The sequence below is a fragment of the Fringilla coelebs genome, assembly GCF_963513975.1.
Source record: "Fringilla coelebs genome assembly, chromosome: 16".
In the NCBI taxonomy this organism is placed as follows: domain Eukaryota; kingdom Metazoa; phylum Chordata; class Aves; order Passeriformes; family Fringillidae; genus Fringilla; species Fringilla coelebs.
In genome coordinates, this window is record NC_140042.1 from 9,157,865 (window position 1) to 9,180,567 (window position 22,703).

The 22,703-nt window shown below is 38.7% G+C and overlaps 1 protein-coding gene across 2 annotated transcripts in view; it reads left to right on the forward strand.

The window, feature by feature from the left end:
• The window catches only part of SNX29 (sorting nexin 29), a 100,225-nt gene extending 81,115 nt beyond the window's left edge, over positions 1–19,110 (forward strand). Inside the window, exons 21-22 of one of the 2 annotated variants that reach the window (XR_014616542.1) lie at positions 12,624–17,830; positions 18,980–19,110. Coding sequence is in view for 1 of the 2 variants with exons in the window: in XM_084216469.1 (XP_084072595.1) it covers positions 12,624–12,753 (130 nt within the window). In the remaining variant the exon portion in view is untranslated. Of the gene's footprint in view, positions 1–12,623; positions 18,107–18,979 lie in introns of those variants that run through there. The other variant, XM_084216469.1, reaches the window with a different exon arrangement.
• Positions 19,111–22,703: the final 3,593 nt, after the last annotated feature.

A 22,703-nucleotide genomic window follows, 5' to 3' on the forward strand; every position in this document is an offset into this window, starting at 1 on the left:
AGTTGATCAGGACTGGCTCAGGTGCCTCACTGTGTCACATGCACACCCCACAGACACCTCTGGTGGAGCTGTGTAATGTTCTTTTGACAATATTTGCCCTTCTTGAGCCGATTTCCTGGCCTTACCCAAATCTACGCGAGTTTCTTGTAATGAATTTGTGATTTTTAAAGCTTACTTTTTGGCCTACTAAATCCTGCAAACCAGTTTGTAATATTTATTCTACAGCTGCATTTAAACTAGCTGATCTATAATTGCTTGTTAAGTTTTTCTTTCTGGAGCTTATTTTAAGAAAATTGCCAGCTTTAGATATTCACAGTCAAATCTCAGCATATGAAGATTGCATAACAGCCAGTTCAGGAGATGTATTTTGGAGAACTTACAGGTAGGGGAAGGGAACCATCTGCAGGTCCCTGACAGAAAACAAGTTTCCAGCAGAAAGTGTTTTGAACACTGTTGATGTGAACATGTTGTTTTGTAAGAAGCCATCTGGTCAGCCAGAGCAATCTGTGTGCAAGTGCAGATGGATCTGGGATCCAGAACCCCAAGCTCCCTCTCCTGCTCCTCAGGACAAGTCCCTGGGGACTCCCCCTGGGAGGATGTGCTGACCTCCTGCACCCAGCCAGCCTGGACCCCCCAGCTGAGCTCTTTGTGGGAATGGCACAGTGCTGGAAGGAGGAGAAAGCCTCAAGTTCCATTCTCCATGCAGCTGAAAGCAGGGTGCAGGCAGGTATGATGGCAGGAGGGCTTGAGGCAGATGGGATGCTGAGCTTCCCTTATTGATAAGTTCTCATAGCCCATTACTCTTCTAGCGCTGTTTTTTGAAATTAGAATTTGAAATATACAGCTGAAGAGGGAATTATTTCTTTAAATATATGTTCACAGAATGAATAGAAACTGATTAATGGAATTGAAAGAAACCAAACAAAATAATCCCATATTTGTCATATATATTGTATTTATAATATATTTAGAAGTTTCATAGCATGAAACTGTGGCACTTAGATGTTTTTGAAGCCATGCTATTCTCACTAAAAGTGAGGTTATTTCTACTCCTGGTTTTCTCTGATGTGTTGAAAGGAACTTAGAGGCTTCTTACTCACTTCAACCAGTGTGCATGGCAAAATATATTACTTAAACTATGCTAGTGTAACCTGGGGGATGTGACCTGCACAAAACCCAGTCTGGAGATTTGTGAATTTAATTCCCTACTTAGTAAAATCTTACATGGAGTCATGAAAATGATAGACACAGTTTATAACAGATGACTCCTGGTACAAACCAGTTGTGGAAATTCAGAGTGTATGTTCAAGAGAAAGACTTTAATTTGACATTTTCAGTCTAAATTCATTTAACAGGGGAAGCTTGATAGAGATGCTTGCCAACAACACAGACCATTGAAAAATCACTTCTCTCGTACAGGTTTCTAAAATGTGGGAGAGTAGAAGAGCTCCCAGACCAGCACGTGTGCATTGGATCACAAAGGCAGCCCCTCCAGGGAGAGCAGATTTAGGGGATTTGTTGTTTGGGAAGCAGGGTCTGAGTTCTGTGACCTACCAGGTTGGCTCTGTCTCCTTCTGGTCAGGCCACAGAGCACTGTTCTCTCTTCAGTTCCCAAACAGCCTTTGCTGTGTCACCAAAGTGCCTTTCTGACACTCTGGGAAATGCAAAATGGCATTTCCCAGCTTTCTGGTGCAGAAAACAATGAATGGCCCCTGTAAGTCCCTGCCTGGTGACTGTCCCAGTGGGCACTGCTGGTGTTTGCCCCCTGCACATCAGGCCTTGGTGCACCAGGTGCTGCTCTGCATTCAGCCAAGGGCCTTTTTCATATTGGGTGGTTCTCTGTGACATCTGCAAGCACTTTTGGCACAGGATGGCATTTGCAAACAGTTCTGGCACGGTGGATTTCTGTAATACATTGTCAGAGGTATTGCCAGCTGAGCTCTCAGACATGAGTTTATGATGTTTGCTCCAGATCCCCTGAAATGTCAATATCTCAGAGCAATTGCCCTTGAGAAATCTGTTATGCAGGGAAAAAAAGGGGAATAATTATTGAAAATACACTGTTCTTTAAATCAGAATGAGTGTGTGCAAATGTATTCCCATATGTAAATTTTACATAATTGCTTGAATGGCAGAATTAGTAGAATGATTTTTTAAAAAAATAATTTGCTAATGAAACAACATGACTTGTTTTCCTCTTCGTGTAACTGTTAGATTTGGAGTATTGCAAGAAAAATTATTCTGTAATGCTTATTTCACTGGGAATAAAACCAAAGATTAAGTTTAATTACTTTTCCACAGTGGAAGAGATTTTGAGGAATGAAAGAGGCTGTGCTGAGGATGGAAAATAAACTTTATTCCTTTCTCTTAGCATACGAAGCAGTAAGGAATCCGCATGAAACTGTGGTTTAGAGCAATCTGTTTATGCATTTTGTATTGCAGTTTTCCAGTGCTTGTTCATGCTCCTTTCTGTGCACCACTGACAGTAATGGATAAATGGATGCATCCCCTCAAATAGTAAAACAAATAATCTTCATAAGGGAGGTATCTTTGTACTTGTGCATGTGCTTGGCTTTAATCCAGACCATAACAAGCTTGTTTATGCCCAACTGCACAGTTTTTCAAAAGGAGGTGGGTTATTTCTTTTCCTTATTTGAACTTGTATTGAAAAATATTGCAGCAGCCATCAATTTTTTCCTGTGAAAACAGCAGGAATTAGCTACAGGCCATCACTGAAATTCAAAACATCCTACAGAAGCTTTGTTCCTTGGTTTTGCTTATCTGCCAGCTGTAAACATAATCCATTCAATTCTGTTGTATTACAGATCCTATTTTTGTGGTATATTTTTAATACATTTGGTACTTGTGTGGTGGTAGCAGAATCCATGAACAGTTAGCTGAAATATCCTGGAATAACTTGATGTAATTAGAGGTACTTGTGTATTAATAATAAAAAATTCATCGTATGCAGCCTTCCTTCCCTGCCATAGCCCTTCACATCATTAACCAAGGGGTAAAGAAAGGGATTTTGGCTGGTTGGTTTTTTTTTTTTTTTTTTTTTAACTTTAGACTGTTTCAGAGGTTTCCAAATACATCCTCTGTAGATACAAATGAGGCCAAATGTCAGTTCAGAAATACCAAATGACCTGAACTCTTGAGGTCTGTGCAGAACAGCAGTGGCAGCATCCTGAGCCAGTGCTGGTCCATGTGCAGCAGCAGGGATGGCTCAGAAATCCATCCTGTCTGTGCTTCCACCCCTGACCCTGCACAGCCCAGGGACAGCACCCAGAGAGAGCTTCACAAATTTACAGCCTCAGTCTGACATCAGGCTCTGCTGCTCTGGGAGGATGGAGCCACAACAGCTGCTCATTTCCTAATGCAGATCTGCTTCATCACTAAACAGGCTTCTTCAGTTTCCTCTTGCTCAAATAACCCAATCTGAAACACAAATCCCAGGAAGGATTTGTGCTGGCGTGGCTGGGGTCACCATCTCCAAGAGCAGACCAAAGTCATTTTTCTTCAAATCTTCACATATTAATTGCACAGTGCTCCAAACTTTGATTACCAAGAGCAGTATGAAGGTTTGTTTTTAATTTAAGATTTTAGAAGTGTAACACAATTGCACTTAAGAGTTTAGTAAAAGTCATGTGTTAAAAAGAGGCCTGCTAATCTTTGGGTCTGAAAGTTAGAAATATGGGCCTTGCAAACAGCAAGAGTCCATTTCTTGCCATTCTATGTCTGACTTCTGAAATCTTGTTTCTCAAATTTTATGCTTATTCTTAAAGACTCATAAATTAATTCTTTATAAGAGATTTAATTTATTAGTTTTAATACAGTAAATCTGGTAAATCATACATATACACTGAACAGCTCCAAATATCTGACTCTGTTAGAAATCTTTCAGTAGAAGGCTCCTGCATAATAAGAGATAAATCCTAAAGCATCAGCTATTGAGAATAGTCAGGTATGACCAAAGGGAAAGAAAATGGCAGTGGTTTGCAGACAGAATAGTTTATCATATTTTACTGTTAGTGCTGCAGCTGAGTCAAAATGCATCTAAATCCTGAAGACTCCAAGAAAATCCAGGGTCCAGCATTGCTGAGCACAGGGCAGGGATAAGATGAGAAGGGTTCCTGTGTGCCTGTGGAGCTGTCCCTGCACTCAGGTTCTGTGTGTCACCTGAGCAGGGCACAGAGAGCCTCCCCGCTGTTCAGGCCAGCGCTGCAGGGCAGCTGCAGGCACACACCTGCCCTCCTGCCTGCTGGGCTGTTCTCCTGCTGGCACAACAGAGCTACCCCAACAGAGATCAAGTTCTGCAACATCTCCCAGCCTGGTACTGGGCATGAGCGCCTGTGACACTGACCAGTGACACAGGGGCTTCACTGAGCTGCTAAACCAGGGAAAGGGAGCCACTGTTTAGTTCAAAATGTACTTGGAGCCATAAGATGTCCTCTGTCAAAGCTGACTGTTCTTTCTAACAGCAAAATCTTCATGTGGCCAAAAGCCACAAAACTCAAAGAAACAGGAGGGGGAGTTCATAGGTAATGAGGAAAGTGCCTGTCTTGTCATCCTGTGATCCTTTAATAGCTTTCTTCTGGGACAAAACTTAGCTGGCCTCCAGAAGCAGATTCTTTGGGCAGCAGCAGCCATTTCCAGGCTCTCCAGGAGCTGGAACTGAGGTTCAGCAGCTCCCAGCTGCCAGGAATGTCACTCCAGCCCTGGAGCTACACTGGAGCCATGGCTGCTCACTGCTGTCCTAAATTGATTCTTCTCTAATATTTTGGCAAATATTATTGCAAATCTTATTTATTTTTATTTTGAACTCATTGGCAATGTTCTGAGTTATAGAGGGACCAAGATGATACACTTTTTAAAGGCTCTGAATCTAATGATACCAGGAGAGCTAACCCCAAATTTCAGGAGCTCCAGGCCAGCAATGCACTGTGCATTGAACTCCCACTGGAGTCAGTAGCAAATTTTGCTGCCTGTTAACCTAATTTGGAGTCATAATGAAAAAAAGGATGAGCTGCATTTATCACAGACCTTTTCATTTTATGGAGAAAATAATTAAAATATGATTAAACAGAAAATGTGATTTTGGTTGCTGATTACTGTGGTCACCTTTTTGCTGGCCAGCCTGATGCTAGTTTAGTTTTTGTCTAATCCATCAGGATTGTTGCATCCCAAGCTGGCTCCTGTTGTCATTTACGAGGCAGTGTCATTCTTCCATGAGCTTCCTTTTGTGTCTTGGATTAAATGTAAACATTAGTTCCTGTCTTCATTACCAAGAACAAAGTCAGCATTTCCCTTGTTATTCTGTTGATGGTACTTGCTTATTTACATATTTCCTCATCTTGATTACTTTTGTTTATTTAGAGAGCACAGATCTAATTCCACTATACCAAGTCTCAACCCTGTGATTATGTTGCCAGGTGCAGATGTACTATTTTCTGTAGGCTTATCCAAGTCAGTGGGAATTTCTTTTTTTATCTTAGGAAAACTAAATAATGGGCTAAAATGAAGAATAATTTAAAGGCTCCCAGGGGCTGAGATTATGGCCTATATTTTTGAGGTTTTTAGGTTGTGCCTCACTATTAGTATCAAGCTTATGGCTGGAATGCAGTAACATGCCCTTAGTATTTAAGAAATAAAACCCAGAAAGAGTGATTGCTGTAGAGCAGTGTTCATGTTACTGTTGTCACCATACTTTCCAGAAAAGTTATGATTATGATTCCTGGAGCAGTTTAAGTTTTTTCATTTTTTTATATTCAAAGCTGTTATTGTGACATTGATTCAAATCTGGATCTGTCTCTGAGAATGGTCACATCAGCTCTCTCCTGCCTTTGCACACGTTAATATCATGTGTAATCTTCATGAGAAATGAAGATGCTTTAGAGAAGCAGCTGATACCTCTTCACTTGATGGAGCAATTAAAACTGAAGCACTTCCTTGGAAGATCAAAACTACATGTTTTGATCACAACTTTTCTCTATCATTCTATTTGCTTCCATGGTAATTTTAAAAGAAGGGGCTTGTCCTTAAAAAGAAAAGAATGATGGTAATTGTTTGTGCAGGTTTTTATGATGGGCAGTTTACTGGCAAAACCCAAGCAAAGAACACATTATTCTTTTGGGGACTGTTTAAACTCACTGAAAGCTGCACCTGGCAGTGCTTTGGGGCAGATATTCCTGCCTGGCTGAATTTGAATCAAAGATGAGTTGGGGACAATGGAGGGACAGAGCCCCTCAGCAGGGACATATCAACCAGCTGGCTCCAGCAGGGCCATGGCCCAGTCAGAGCTGAAGCTCCAGGACCTGTTTGCTCCTGAGCCCATGGAAAACCAGGAGCCTGGGAACTGCTGCTTTTCCCAGGAGCTGAAATTAGGGGGTGTTGAAGGCTGAAAGCCTGATGTGGTAAAGTGAGGCAGGAGTATGCACCAGGTTTTTTACTGCCATTAGTCTCAGTACATTAGTGAGCTCAGGATCAGGTAAATGATAGGGATGAACAGATAAGAAGAAATATTTTAAGGTTTCAGATTTTCCTCTCTGTGATACTACTGACAAAATTAAGCAAATTGGAGGAGATGATAAACATTTTTTTTCCCCTCCCAGTGCTTGGCATGGAACATGATTAATTATTTGTATTTTGTGTGCTGTGTAAACTAGATGTGGAGAGCTCAGGGGTGTTAATACTTAACTCCTTTTACTGGCTTCACTAGCTTTACTGGTGTCCTGGTGTCTGAGAAGGCATTTGCTGTAAACTTTGTTCTTATGCCCAATGCCAATTGTATTGATTATATGCTGTTTAAAAGCTAATTTGGTAATTAAATTTGTCTGCCCTCCATGTCAAAACCATTGTGTGCAAACAGTTTGTGAATATGGGGGAGGAAATGCCTGCCTGGTCACTGTAATGCACTGCTGCCTCAGCATGTGGAAATTGCTACTTGCCAAACAGAACTTTGAGTTTATTTTCATGTATATGATGCATTGTGAATCCTAATGCACATCTTCTGTCTTCAGTTTCCTCAATATTTTCAATAACAATATATTCTAGTTGTCTGTGCTTTCCCTAAAGATAATTACTTACTAGCAAGAAAACCCAAATCCAGGAACTGAACACTGTTCTTCTGTAAGCAAATCACATAAACAACCTTGGATCATATTCTGCTTCTGAAGCACTTGTTCATGAACTCCCCTTTTGAGGATTTCAAAATGGGGGTGGTGGATGCGCTGCTCACACAGAGCCACCCCTGACAGGAGGAGAATGAGTAGGGCTGAATGTTGGTGATTTCCAGATAGAAATGGATGGAACAGCCAAACTTCCTGCCTTTCAACTAAGCACAGGAATACAAAAACCAAATATATAAGTTATAAATAAATGTAAATATGTGTGCAGTGGTCTCTGTCTTCCTAGTTAGCTGGGCAGGGGTTGTTTGCCAGAGCACATTGTTCATGCATTCCCTTTTTCTGTCTGGGGCATCACAAAACCTGGAGAGTAACTATTCCCAAATGCAGAGGTTATTGTGCAGTGGAAAGCCAAGGAATGAGAGTATTAAGTAGAAGTATTGCTTAGATAGAAACTGATGAAAGGTCACCTTCACAGGGTTCTGAGTCTTTCCTGACTGAAAGAGTGTATAACACAGATATAATTCAGTTATAGAACTATTAGATACAGTAACCATCTCAGTATGCCAACTTCAAAATGAAGTTAATGGGGGAAAATGTGTCGTGAGAGTCATGTACAGTGTCATGGTTTACAGGAAAATTTAAATAACAGTGCAGATGTTGATGAAGAAAGGCTTCATGCTGTTATGGAAACTGAATTGTAGCCTGTGAATGTTCAAGTCAGGGTAATTTGAATGGTAACAAATAGAAACACGATTATGTGTCATTATTTCACTGCAAGAGGAGATCAAATACGTCATGAGTGTAGAAGTGTGTATGTGGAAGTAGAAGGAGCTGTGCGTTAACCAAATGGTTGGACAGAGTGTTAGAATGAATGTTTTTCATTTCTTGAAATTTCATTTCAGATCTAATCTTGATAGGAAATGATTATTCAGTTTGTAACCTGACAATTTTGCTCTAATAGTGTCTTCAGGATTTTCAGCATTGAAGTGTGCTATAGAGGGATTTCTATCTCTTCTGTTAATAACTGATTCTTTAAACATCCAAATCAGATATTTATATTAGTAAATGAAGATCACAGTTTCTCATTAATAATTATATTTAATTTCCAAAAAATTGGGAGCAGGGGCAGGAAATATGTCTCCAATTATTTTTACACTTCACCAACTGGAAACTAGGATTTTACCCAGTTGACTGCAAAGCAGGAGTTAATACAATATGTGAAATGATTTGGTGAATTCTTAGTTAATAATGCCACTAACCAGGTGTATTATCTGATTTTAATTGGCAGAAGGTGCTGAGATATGTTGCATTGTCAAGTCAGAATTAGTTCTCAGTTGTCTAATAAGGATTTCCTGATATGGGCTTGCTTAACAGGACCTTTTTGGGGAGCTGCCTGCCTGAGCAGCACATTAAGTGTTGAGGTTATTACCAGAATTAGATTATTATAATGACTAACAAAGAATTAATAACACAAGAAGCTGGCAAAAGTCACCAGATTTACCTGGCAGTGAATGCCTTTTTTCATGAGGTATTTAACGTAACTGAAGTAAAACTAGAATTATGAATGTCTCCAGAGAGGCATTTACGTGTGAGATAGATCTATAGATAGATACATGAAATACCTGATCCTGAGCTTTGCTACATTCCCAAGATGTGCTTATTCTGTTCTCTGATCTCTGGCTGATACAAAAGTATCTCCAATTGCAGATATGTTATACTATTTTTATCAGAAACTTCTCTCTCTAATTTTATCCTGAAGAATAGGCATTCAGGTGGGAAATAAATTTCTTCATGTGAACGTTCACAACATCAGCCAAGAGAATACTGCAGTTCCATGTACTGAGTATGTAAAGAAAACCCCACAAAATACAGTTTGCATTTGGATACAGGGAGAGCAATAAATCAAAGGTATGAATAAACCAGCAGCTGATGAAAAGGACCGGTTATTTTAAGCTATTTTCTATAGATGCACCTCAGGCAGAACTTGACACCAAGACAAAATCAATGAAACTGAATCGTTTGCCAAACAAACGCTGGGCAGATCAATCAGGAATGCTTAAAAGCTAAACAATGACCCCGTGGGAAGGAGGAATTGATTGCCTCAGCCGGTTGCTTTTTTCTTCAGAATGGGCCAAGGTGAGAATGTAGAAAAGAACTTGAGCCTTTCATATGTGGACATTCCACTGCTGAACAGGGCAGTACCTAGCAAGCCTCTCTGCCAGGACCCTGCTAAGGCTTCTGTGGCACAGAAGGAACAGAAAGAAAAGCAGAATGTTTTATTAAAGCCAAACAGGTGTAGCCTGGGAAAGGTGTAGACTTAGATAAGTTGTGAACTTACCTCAGGGACCTGGGGGAGCAGGGCTGGGAGAGTTACTGCAGCACAGCTACTCCCTGGTTTAGATTTAGGTATTTTGAATTTGTATTTTAATCTGAGTAAAACAATCAACTAGAGGCTAGCTCAGCACCCCCAAACTAACCTAGGGACTATTTTTACTGAGTGTGACAAACGAGAGGATCTGCAAACCTTGTAGGTAATGGCTTATTCTTCCTTCTTCATCCCAAACACTGGGTGACAAAAAGATTTGCCTCAATTCCACCTTCATGTGTATTTGCTAGAAATACAGACAGAATCACGTTAAGGTCTTCATGCTTCTGCCCCAGAGTTTGTGGAACATTTGTCCAGTTGAACTGTCAATACATTTAGAAAGTGTCTTGGTTAGTGCCAGAGACTGTATAGGTATTGTTCTACCTCTAGGCCATAACTAAATTATTAAATCTAATAGCAGGAGACAGGACAGAGGGGAGATGACTCTTTCCCTCCTACTTGCTTACCATGTGTTTTGGTCATTTTGGCAAGAAAGCCAGAGCTGAAGCAGGCAAGTGAGATGGGTGGATCTCCCATCAGGTTTGGAAAAAGAGGATGAAAAGGGGGCTGAAAGACTCTTAAATTAATGGCTCTTTTAATACTTGAAACTTTTTCCCCATAGAACATCTGTTTCCATGGAAGTTGATCGATTCAATTTCAGCTCCAGTTTTCTTTTCATGCTGGATGCATGAAGCTGTAATTCCTCAGATATACATTGATTTCTATAAACCTACATTAGATAATGATGTGTCTTAGATTGTCATTAAAAAAATTAGCTAAGACATTTAAGATAAATTAATCTCTAATTTAGTTATTAGATATATCATGTTGTGGAGTAGCATCATTTAAATTAGCAGAATTACTTGCAATTTCTGTCCTTTGCTCATGAACATTGGTGCTCATGTAATTATCCTAAATGACCTGATTACCTCAGCCCTGCCAGACTGAAATTAATTCATCTCTCTTCATTTTAGGGGAACTCCTTCTGCCCCTTTTGCCCTTTCCCTTCTGAATAGCTTTGCTCCATTGGGCTGGCACTGATGTCGTTTTGGGGACATGCCAGCAGGAGGAGCTTGTGCATTAAAATGTTCTTTCCATAAAGCAATCACCAAATTACAGTAATTGCACTCCACTCGTGCTCTCTGCTGCAAGGTAAACCCCCTTGTACCTGCCAGGGATCCCTGTGTGCCTCAGACAGCCAAAGCTCTGTCAGCTGTGGCCACTGTGCTGGTAAATTAACCTACTTTAGATTGAGCAAAGCCCACTGAGGTGAACATTTAATTTTATTCCATTATATGTTTGATATTTAGATTATTTTACGTTTACGTATTCTGAAAAATACATCTCTTAAACAAAATCACAGCCCTCTGAAGTCAATGTCACATGCTCTCTTTTACAAGCATTACAGTATCAACACTGCATTGCTCAATTTTATAAATAGTATAAAAATTATGAGTAATAATATTCATGGTACTAAAAGAAATCCATGGTAATGAGCACAGCTGAAATTGGATTCACATGATCAGAATTCTCTACAGCAACTTAGATAGCATTGCTGAGTTTCAGAGTAAGAAATTGTAGGGCCACAGTTGGAAGTCCAATTATCCTTGGCTACCAAGAATTAATAACATAGGCTAAATTAATTTTTAGAATTTTTATTTTAGTGACAAGGAGAATAAGGAATTAAAGATCTAACTTATTAATCTGGTTATTGAAGAAGAGGAGGAGGTATGCCACAGGTATTTTAGGCATTTTTTTCACACAAGGAACTTCTTAGTTACCTTGGAAGGCTAAATACTATAATAGGAATGTGGTGAAGCTTGATTTAGGAAAATCCTTTATTATTTTAACTAGCGCTATTTCAGAGTTTTCTGCTTAGAAATTTAGACCAGTTAAATACTCTGTCATAAAAAAACCTCACAAAACTTTATTTTCTGTTGCTTAGCATCTGAACTGAACATAACTTTTCTGTACTGGGGTTTTTTTTCTCTTCCCTTTGTGGGGGCAGCTGTGTGTGCACTGTAGTTCTGAGACCAAAGGCAGGGCAGGACAGCTGCCCTTCCTTGCAGAAGCGCTCTGCTGCTTGCAGAATTTTCCTGTTCTTGTTAAAGGCTTTTGCTTTGCTGACATCTCTCCCATGTGGGTGCTCCAAATGCCTCAGTGGGGCCTGAGTGTGCCTGTGGCTCTGGCAGGAGGGACTGACCTGCGTGTGAGAAAGGTCCCTCTGCAGGGAAAGAAAACCGCACAGAGGACTTTGGGGATTGTTTTAAAATATGTCTGTGTTTGTTTAACATGGCCAGAAGTGCAGATGAGCAATTTCTTCTTTCTGGACTTGTTATCACAGTCTGAAGATAGATATTATAAAGTTGGGATTTTTTACTTAGGAAAATAAGCTTGGCTTTGTATGCTGTGTAATTTTATTGCTTAGCTGAGTTGCTAAATGCAAAACTTAGTTTTATTTATTGATCTGTGTGTAAGTAGTTTAATTAAAAACCATGTGGAGTCCTGTAAAAGAATGGCAAAAGTACAATGCTATCCCTTTATACTGTAGTTTTCCGAGGAGTCTATAGCCTGAATATCACCTAGGTAAGCTGGAATTTTCTGTTACTGCTTGTTTTTGAACTTAATGTACTTCTTCTCAGAGTCTTTTGCAAAAGGCTCATTCATGTAAGACTGTAGTCTGTTGTGGGTCAGGAGAGACTGAAGAATTCAGGGATGTATTACCAATGTACTTCATCGTGTAATGATACATCCATCCATGATTAGAGGATTGTTAATTGAGCATCATCCAAGCTCGTCTATTTTGCTTGTACTTTTATCACTTCAAAGTGCTTTTCCCACCATTTCTGATCTGCAACCCATAGAGATCTGCTTTTATCCTGTAACTTGCAATCTTCCATAAAGTATTGAAAGTTCTACTAGTTCTCATTTCTGAAAGAGCCCATTCTGTAATTCACACTTGAGACACCAGTAGAAAGAATGCAATTCCGTGGTGTTGAAGATGTGTGCTGTACTTTGCAGTCATGTGCCAGGCTCTCATAACATCTGCTTTTTTCATGTTGAAAGTAACTACACGACAATTTACGTAGAACATAAATGAGCTGTTCTGTGTTTATTTTTTGTCTCCCTAGTGATATCCCACCCTCTGGAGAAGCAGTGAGCAAAAACAATCGCTCCAGAGTGAGCACCCGCTTCCCCAAACTGTCCCGCAGCCACCCACGGGAGCCCCGGAGCCTGGAGCCTCAGAGCGGGGACCTCTGACCCTGCCCGCAGTTGTCACCACGGGCAGCACGTACTTTAAGTTGTTCTGTGATTCCTTCCTAGCCTATATTTATAATTTAAGCTCCTGAAGAGACTACAGCTGCATCAACTTAAATCCTGAAAAGAGACATTCATTACCAAGGGTCATATCCTGATTAACTACTTTGGAAGGCAGTAATCACTTTCTCAAAGAATATGAGGGCTCTTCACGAGAGCTCAGCAAACTGATCGGCGTTTCCTTTGTTTTGTAAAGCTGCGCTGCACAAATTCTCCTTTGTTCCTCTGAAGTCCTTCTGTCACGATGAATTCCTTGTTTGTATTATGTTGTCCTTTTTCCATGTACAGTTTTCTGTTCCAGAGAGACATGGGCTTCATGTCGAGACAATTTTTTTTCTCCTTAGAAGAACCTTTATGATTATCACTATTTAATATGTCAGAAGGATATGCTTAAAAGAACCTCACTAATTTATTGCCTTTTGTAAATAGAAAGACTGGGTTGTTTTGGTTTTTTTTATTGTCAATGTCTGATACACAAAGGTTTTTAAAAAACTTCACCATGTAGATGATGAGAAAAACATTACAGGTGGAAAAATAGCTTTTGTACATTTCTAGATAGATATTCTCAATAGCATTCATCTGTGGGAAGTAATTCTTTAAAATCAGAGAATGTAATTATTTCTAGTGAAATTTCAGTCTTGCTGTAAGGCAGGTGCAATATTATTCGTTTCTACAAACCACCACAAGGATACACAAAATTAGTGTGGTACAAATCAGTGCTTTTAAGTCTTGGATTATAGTTTGTTATTAATTTGTTGCTTATGTTACACAACAGTCCATCATTAACAGGGTAGGGTGGAATTCTTAATCTGATTTTTTTAATACCCTTCACATGGTGATACTTAAAAATTGCCTGTAATGAAAGTGCCTGTTACCCATCACCTCTTATTGAAAAGTAATTTATAATGCTACTGCTGTTAGAGTAACTAAAAAGTTGAAAAGAGTTGTTACAAGTGATGGAAGTCCTGACGTGGATTAACTGGAATCCAGTTCAGCATCCATTAGCTGCACTGCCATAGGCAGTTAATTATGTTTTAGCTATCTTCTTCTCTTCATTAAGTTTAAGCAGTGTATGTTCAAATTTTCTATCAATTGTGTTCTAGTTTTCCTTTATGTAAGAACATCTTCCTCTCAGAAGTTTTTTTGGATAACGTTACTTAAATTGATGTATCTTGTCATTTTACTATCCATTCATTAAATTTTCACATCTTATATTATTCTCCAGGAAAAAAACAAGCTGATGATTAATCAGAGATTTTGTACCTCAGTGCTTTACTAAAGTTCCAGCAAACTTGTGTTCTGCAGTGCTGTGAGCAGTGAGTGCTGTCCAGGCAGGTCAGTGGTCAGTTTCCAGTGGCACCTCTCAGGTGAGAAAGGCTTTGTTACCCACAGGGAGTGGCAGCAGCGCTGCCTGAGCAGGAGCCCCACGTGCTGGATTTCCTGCACTGAAATATGGAATTTTCAGACTTCACTCAACAGCAAAATGTGGCAGAGAGGAGTGGGATTCACTTTCCAGGTCAGAAATTTCAGTAGGTGAAATACCAGGAAGTAAAACCACATCACAGAAATGAACCAATATTTCCCAGTCAATAAGAGATGTCAGTTACCACACAGACAAAGAGAAAAGCCCAAAGGCCAGCCTGGGAGCTCACTGCTGTGTGTTCATTAACAAATTAATTACTGTTGGTGTTTTGTGTTAGTTACAGTGGGACAGTCACTTAAGAAGAAGGAAAGTGAGTAGATTGGCAGTTAAGTAGCTTCTCCAAACTATTCAGCCTGATGCGCTGCTGTTGATGTGATGATTGAACGTGTCTTTGTTGGAAAGAGAAGTAGCTGTAATGATGGTTCCATTTTGAAACAATTTAACTCATTTTTCAGAAGGTGGAGACTTGGTTAGTAGAAATATGGCACATATACTAACACTGAATTGCAAGTAAATTTGAAAGAAAACACTGTGTAGAAACCTTTGTGATGTATCTGTTACATGAAGCTGTATTCAGTTTCAAGAAATAATTCACAGATTCAAGTACTTATTCAGCAAACTGCAAATGGTAAGAAATTTCATTTACTGCAGACTGAATTTCTTTTTAGTTGTTTAAAAGGACTTCTTTGTATCTGCATTTGGCTCTTAAAATTATTTCATTCCTGATTATCTTGCTTCTTGTAATTTTTAAAGTATGTATCTAGATCACGTAAAGATACTAAACTTGTTTACCATGTACAAATTGCTCTTTGTTAACTTTAGCTGAATTGTGTATCAGCTGGTAAGATGACAGTCTGCAAACAATGTTCACATGGTGATACAAGATACCATCATGGGTGCATTATTAATCCTTTCTAAAGCTCTGCTAAAATCCCAGCAAATAATCAAATGAAAGCCTTTCTTCACAAGGTGGCATTCCCACTTTATACCCCTGGTTATGTTGAAGACTACAGTATCTGCATCAGTGCCAGTAGGTGCCTACTGACAGGAATGCCCAAATTTTTGCCACCTCAAGACATTTTGAAAGGCTCTGTCTTAGAATCCTGTATATCTCTTACAAATCCCACTTCTGTTCATTCACCAGAACCAGCAAAGCCTCTTGAAGAAAGTTGACCAGCTGGTATTAAGAATCCCAAGTAGGTACATTATTCATCTGAAAATCCTGAAACAATGATTCTGCCAGTGGAATGATTTTATCAGCTTATTCTGTTCACCCAGTTCCATCCAGTTACAGTTTTTGTACAGCTCTAAACTTCCTCTGGCTGACTCACAGCTCTTCAACCCCTGTCTGTGCTCAGTGGGTGGCTCACAATGAGCTGCTGGGTTCATTACTAATGAATTATTAATTAATTCATTACTGACCCTTCCTGCTGGCACCCGTGGCCACTGCTGTAATCCCAAGATTCGGACTCAGGACAGGCTGGGCCCTGGAGCTGTTCCTGGCTGGCAGAGCCAGCCTAGAGCAATTTGTGGTCCTGTTAGCATTTCATTCCTGCTTTGTCTTTAGATCAGGGCTTCTCCTCTGCATCCTTTAGTGACTGTTAAAAATGAACTGTAAAAAAATGGCACAACTTCTACTGCAATGCTGCTGTCCAGTCACCTCCACCATGAACCCTTTCCTAAGAAAGAGAGAGCAGGCAGAGCTCTTCCAGCTTTTGCAGATGTCTCCATCAGTATTCTGAAAAACCACTGACTGTGGTTTTTCAGAATCTCATTTATTTAGAGACTCTTTCATTCATTATAGAGAATGCAATGTGTCGACTTGGCTTTTGCAAATTAAATCAAAGTTCTCAATAATAATAGTAATAAATCTCCAAGGTTCATATGAGGCAGGATATTGACGTCGCTATAAAAGCTTAAATTGATATGGCCATTAAGTCACATATTCTTAGGAAGATAATAATTTCAAAGCCAGTCTTTTTAATGGAATATATTGTTGATGTGATAGTTGTAATCAAATTATGCTACCTTACAGAATCTACTGCTAGTCATAAACCATTGTGATTGAATTAATACAAGCATTTAGAGAAAGAACAGAGTTGTATTAAAGATTACTGGCTCAAAGTTGTCACCTATTGCTAAGGTGGGGTGTTTCTTTGTAACAGTCATGTTTTATTGTACAGAATAATATCTACATGGTAGCTGTCAAATTAATTAATACAAACCCTCTAACAATGGGGTTGACTGACTCAGAGTAGCAGGCTAATAATAAATGAGACTTGGTGAATCCCCAGTGAACTAATGATGCTTCTGCCAGGATATATTAATGATTAAGAACCTGGTGTTTTGTTACCAGAATCAGTAATTGGTGCTTTCTGATATTGATGTCATTATTTTTCTTTCAAAGAATGCAGGAATCTCACTTCTGCTAGAAGTTTCGTGCCATTTCAAAGGTTAAAGCCCCCCACCCCAAAACATTTTTCATCCAATGTCTTGGAATTCTGGGAACAGATAATATATACCTGTGGATAGAAATTCAGTTACCTTCTTGAAATTACAGTAAGAAACCTGTGGAACAGCTGTTTAAAAGAAAAAAACCCCATTTTTGGACCAAATCCTGCTGCTATGCACCCTTGCAAATCTTGGAACCAGCCTTGGGCTCTTCCAGCTGGAACTCTAGGATATATGAAAAGAAACCTGTTCCACACATTTTTCTCCTTGGAAACAACAGTAATGCTTCTGAATTGGATCTTGAGTCACTTCTGGAAAAGTGATTAAACAATTCAAGAAAGTAAAGGATTTCCCTCCTTCATTTTCTATAGGTTAGGGTATTTCAGTCAGCACCCTGCATCATATGGAATATTAGCTTGATTATTATTTTGGAAGTTTGGTAGTTTCACAGCTTTCTGTATTCAAAGAAACACTTTACTATAGGAAAATATCTATATGAAATACAAAATGTATTTTAAAATTGATTAACCTGCTTGTGTTTCACATTTTGAATGGAAGATAAACCACTTGTTCTACAGTGGTGTGACACTGTATATTTCAATTTATTTCTCACTCTACACTAACTGTACTTTTATGATCCAGTTAAAGAGAAATTAGATTATTTATAAATTCCTCCTACAAAAATTATGAGAGCATACTTCTAATCAATATTGATGGCTTAGTTTTTCATTCATAATGGCATGAATTTATTCTAGACAACAGCACTGAAATGTTTAGGAAGGAATGACTTTTCCAAATTTACAAATTGCTGCAAATAAGCGGACTTAAAAAAAACCAAACTGTTTTTTATCGCATCAAAACAGAATTTATTGCACTTCCCTGTAGGGGAATGAGTTCTTTTAACAAGATTTCAGAAACCATCTCCATGCCATGACAGTAGTTTAACTGTGAGAAGCGGGTCTTTTGAGTATTAATAATTTAAGACACTAAACATTATAAAAATGTAAGTGTGGTTGAAAATACAGTTCTGAAAGGCTGTGCTTTACCTTCTTAGTTAACACTGAGATGAAGAACTCAGTGTCTTGGAGTTGGGACCAAACCTGTTGGCAACTGAAGAAGCTGAATTTCCTTCTTGACCTAGGGGAGGTATTTTTTTTTTGTTGTTACTATTAAACTGTAGAAAAGATATTAATTAAGCATATATATGTACAATATTCACATAAGTATTAATAAACTGTAATATTGTTTTAACTTGCTATGCTAATGTTTACATAATAGAATTTTTAAGCAAATGTGTATATATATAAAATTTTCTAAATACTTTCTTGGTGGTTTTTTTTTTAATATCCTGTGGTAATTTTATTGTAACCAGGTTAAAAGATGCTACTTTACCAAGAAGAGAATAAAAAAATAACATCTTTTCTTTGAAGTAGTGTTTCTACATCCTATTTGTCCTGTTCAGCTGCTTTCTAATTGCTTCTTTGATATATGTTCATTTTTTCAATGTGTTTCTAGAATGATGTATGTACATAACAGACTTGGTTAAAATCTTATTTCTTCACATGAGAAGTAGTATTTATTGAAAATAATCTCAAACATTTCAGTTTATAATCACGTTAGATAAATCACTCAAACACGAAGGCAAACAATGCCAGGCAATGCCACCACATTTGTGGGGTTTGGCATTTTTACATTCAGAGTCCACATCTCAATGTTTTATTTCCTTCTATTGCACCATGATACAGTGGGCAATTCATACCCAGTTCATCACTCTGTCATAACTGGCACTTTCATATCCAGTTCATAACTGGATGCTTCCATATCATGTGAAAAAGGAAGATTAAATGCATATAATGCTTCCTTTAGAAAGGAAGCATTTTATGCATTTAATCAATTTCCAGCAGACAAAGCTGTAGTTTAACAAAAATAAAGTGTTGTTAGATTCCTCATACTCACAGAATAACCTGCTGGTTAATTAAATTACAATTCTTCAAGCCGCTGCCATTCTAGAGTGATCTAATTAGCTGAACTCTTCATGTTAAAAAAAGACAGACACTTATTGTAAAATTCACAGTGATGTTTATCTCCATCTTTTAAAACCTGTAGCAGGTTAGGTGTCATTAAGGAAGTTAGATGACAGAACTTTTAATTAGTCTTGGCAGTCCTTAGGATTTTGTTTTTGCTTTTCATATCTCAGTTACTTAAGAACATAAAGCAAAATTATGCTATCAACTTTAAATTAATAGTTTCAGGCAAAGGTTTTTTTTTTCTTTTTTCCTTTTCTGTCTGCTTGAGGTACTAGAGCACAAATGGCCCCAGGCTGTTGATGGGGACCCTATGGACTGGAGATCTCCCTGCACCAGGGGTGGAGTTTCAACCCTGCAGAAGAAGTGTCTGTTCCCAGGGGGAGTTTCTTGGCCCCTTGAGCTTTATTTCCTGTCCAGCAGCACATCTGAGCCTTGGAACTGCTTGGGAAGGGTAAAATCTGATCATTGGGGAGACAGCAGATTCCCAGCCCTGGGTTGGAGAAGGCTGGAAAGCACAGGGTTGAGGCTGTAACCCTTGATGTGCTGGATTCCACTGCCTTGTCCAGCTGCTGGGATGCTGCTGCTTAGTTGCCATCTCTAAAATCCTGGGAAGAACAAGATCATTGGAAGGGAAAACTGATCTTTCTGTTCATCCAGGCAAAGCTTCAGGCTGTATTTGGAAATTGTAACAGCTTGGTATTTCTACATGGGCCTACAGAGTTTAAAGCTTTTCTTTTCAGGAAAGGACCTCTGGAGGCTTTACTGCTTTTATTTATATTTTATTTATTTCCCTAAAAAATTTAAGGAGGTAAGAAAAATTCTTCATACAAATGATCTGTCAGAAGAAAGAGCAAAGATATTTTTAAGATAATGTGTAGAGTAAGATTTTTGCTACTCCACTTCAGTCTTTGAATGACCTTTTAAGTATTGTGAGTGAACTTACTGTATTCCCAAAATTAAAATAGATAGCTGACATTTTGATATATTGCAAGTCGTGCTTGATTTTGCTCTAGAAAATCATCATGCAGATTGTGTGTGTGTGTGATGCCTATTTTCTGAATTATTCTTGCCATTTTTTGACCTGTACTGGGACAGCAGACTTTTATTATGGGAAATTTCTAAGAACCATGGTGATAACTTACTTTTCTTTATTTTCAATTCAACAATATCCATGCCATTTCCAACATTTCTTAATTTCCCAGTATTTTAAAGATGCTCAGCAAGTGCATATATCTTATGCCATACACTGTCATTGCTAAATGTCTTTATTTTTAATGTCACCTTCTAGCTGTACTCATATGCAGCTTGTAATTGGTTCAGTCACGTGTGCCCCTCATTAACAGATGTCCTGCCTTCAGAGCTTGGTGCTGAGCAAACTGTTGTGCTCTGGGTGAGCCTTTCACTTTGTTAAAAATACTGAGCTGTGGCACCTCGGGCTTGGTCTTTCTGTGGGAAGCTCTTTGTATGCTTGGAGATTCACTTTTTACACCTGCTTGTGTTGAGTTTGTGAAATTTTTGGATTCTCATTGCATCACTAAGATCTGCCCTTCCCCAGTTTTCTAGAACTCGTGTCTGACAAATTCCCTTAGGGGAATTTGTCATAGGGGTTGGCTCTGATTTTAACTAGTCAATTTTCCTATTAAGAATATTTTCATGATTAATTTTATTCCTGGTGCTGCATGTTGTTCAGAGGCAGCTGAGGTACATCAAGGGTTTGTTTTACTCAGTGTGAGTTCTACACTTTTTGTGGGCTTGATTCCTGTATGGGCCATTCACATGGGCCATTACTCCATGATCCTTGTGGGTTCCTTCCAACTCCAAATACTCTGTGATTCTGGGGAACTTTGCATGAAAAAAGGCTGGTTTTAATAATTCCAACTAACATCTGCCAGAGCTGTCAGAAACCATGCCTTTCTTTGGGAATTATTGCTATTATAAAATAGATTTCATATTGCTATTACATAGCTTCGATCTTTGAAAAATATTTACGGGTTAAGTGAATGTAGCAAGAAAAGATTTAATCAGGTTAATACTACTTTTAAATGCCTAATTTTTGTAAGTATTTTGCTTTTTCTTAATTTTAGTTCCTATTTTTTCAAGTGCTAAATCATCCATGAAGGAAGATGCTTCAACATGTACCAATTACACTGACAGTTTCTATATTTCAGTTTCTAGCTGGAAATTAAATTATGTTTATTAACATTCCCAATTTTATATAGAATCATTGAATTATTCAGGTTGAAAAACACCTCAGCTCATCAAATCCAACTGTTCCCCCAGCACTGCCAAGTCCCTCATTACCCCATGTGATGGCCCAGTGCTTGGGACAGGGGGACAGTCACTGCCCTGGTCCTGCTGACCATGCTGTTCCTAAGAAAATTTTCAGGTGCCTTCCACAGTTTATAGAGAAGTAGAAAACCAAATATAATTTAATATTGTTAAGTAACATTCTAGCTACAAATCAAAGGAGGTAACACCTCAGATGTCTGTCATTGGAAATATACCTTGTTTCCAGTGGAGTACACAAGCAAGTGTATTTCTTAACTGTAAGACTAAATAAAAAATAATGCCCTTATATTTGAGCTGCTGAGCAGTTTGATGGATCTGCTTTTCAGATCTGAGCTTTAGATACACACTAATACTTTGTACCATACAATTTAGCTACTCACTCAGTTTTATCTTGAAGCAGCTCAAATTCTCAGTGGGCTTTTGTCTAACACAGTGATGGAACACACAGTTCTTTGTGCACCCAGAGTGATACATATGGCTTCAAGCAGTTAAAAACATCAGAGGCATTTTTGCATTGGTATCTGAGCAGTTGAAAATACAAGGTAATTGGATACTAGAAAAAAGGAAAATAAAAGAAAGCACATGTTCTGACCCATCAAGAAGCAAGGAAAAAGTGAATGAGGAATTCAATGTAGGAATACACCAAAAAAAAGTTTAAACTTGTACTACATCAAACTGCCACCATATGTTCCATAATGAGATAAAACAAAGTGGGTAATGGATCTGTTACTGAGTCTGTCAAGCCATAGGACCCTTTGGATATGTCAGTAATTAACAAATAACATCTGCTGTCAACTGCTGTACCTAGTCAGCATGGGCAGGGTTCTCCTCCCTGTGTGACAAAGGGTACACTATGATAGTCTGCTTCTCCTTAGGGATTGAAAATGTCTTTGACCACACTGCTGTATGCAGGACTCCAGCTGAGGTGTAATTAATGGGAAATCTGGACATGCAGAAACAGCAGAACACAGCTAGATTGGCACTATCAGTGCAGACTAAGAGCTCTGACTACCTTTGGTAATTTTTCTGTCAGATAATTCCTGATGGCTTTAATGCCCTACTGTGTTTACAGATTGCACCTTCGGAGTGGCTGAGCAGCCTTTTCAGATATGCAGAAAGACTAATAACCCACTACCTCATTTAAAGATGCAGAACAGGTATGATCTTGTTTTTGCTGATAACAGGGACATGAAAATGTGTTAAGGCTTGTTAATTGACTCCTTGGTTACAGAGAAACTGTCAAATGCAATGCACCAATGCACCTTGAGAACCACCATCAATATACAAGAAATAAAAAGATGCTGAAGGTCTCAAAAGAAGTGAGTTTCAAAACTTCTCTGAGTTGCAGTAGTAGTGGAAATCTGCAGGAGTTGATTTATCCTACCCATTTCTGAATTCATCCTGTCTTGGGAATTCACACAGTTCCTCCAGACCAGAGGAATATTGGATGCACTGAAGTAACTCTGTGCCCTTTAAGTAGAGCTGGTACAGAGAAATGGGGATTTGCAAAGCAAAGAGCTGACCTTTCATTCATATCCACATGTTCAAGAACAGATTTAAATATAAATCTTAGAATTCCTGTGCCAGAACAACAATTTGAAATAATGAGATCTTCCTTTAATCTTCATCAAGGCTAATTACACATATAATATACAATTTATTGCTTTGATAATGAATATCTATTTAGCTAAGATAACACTCAA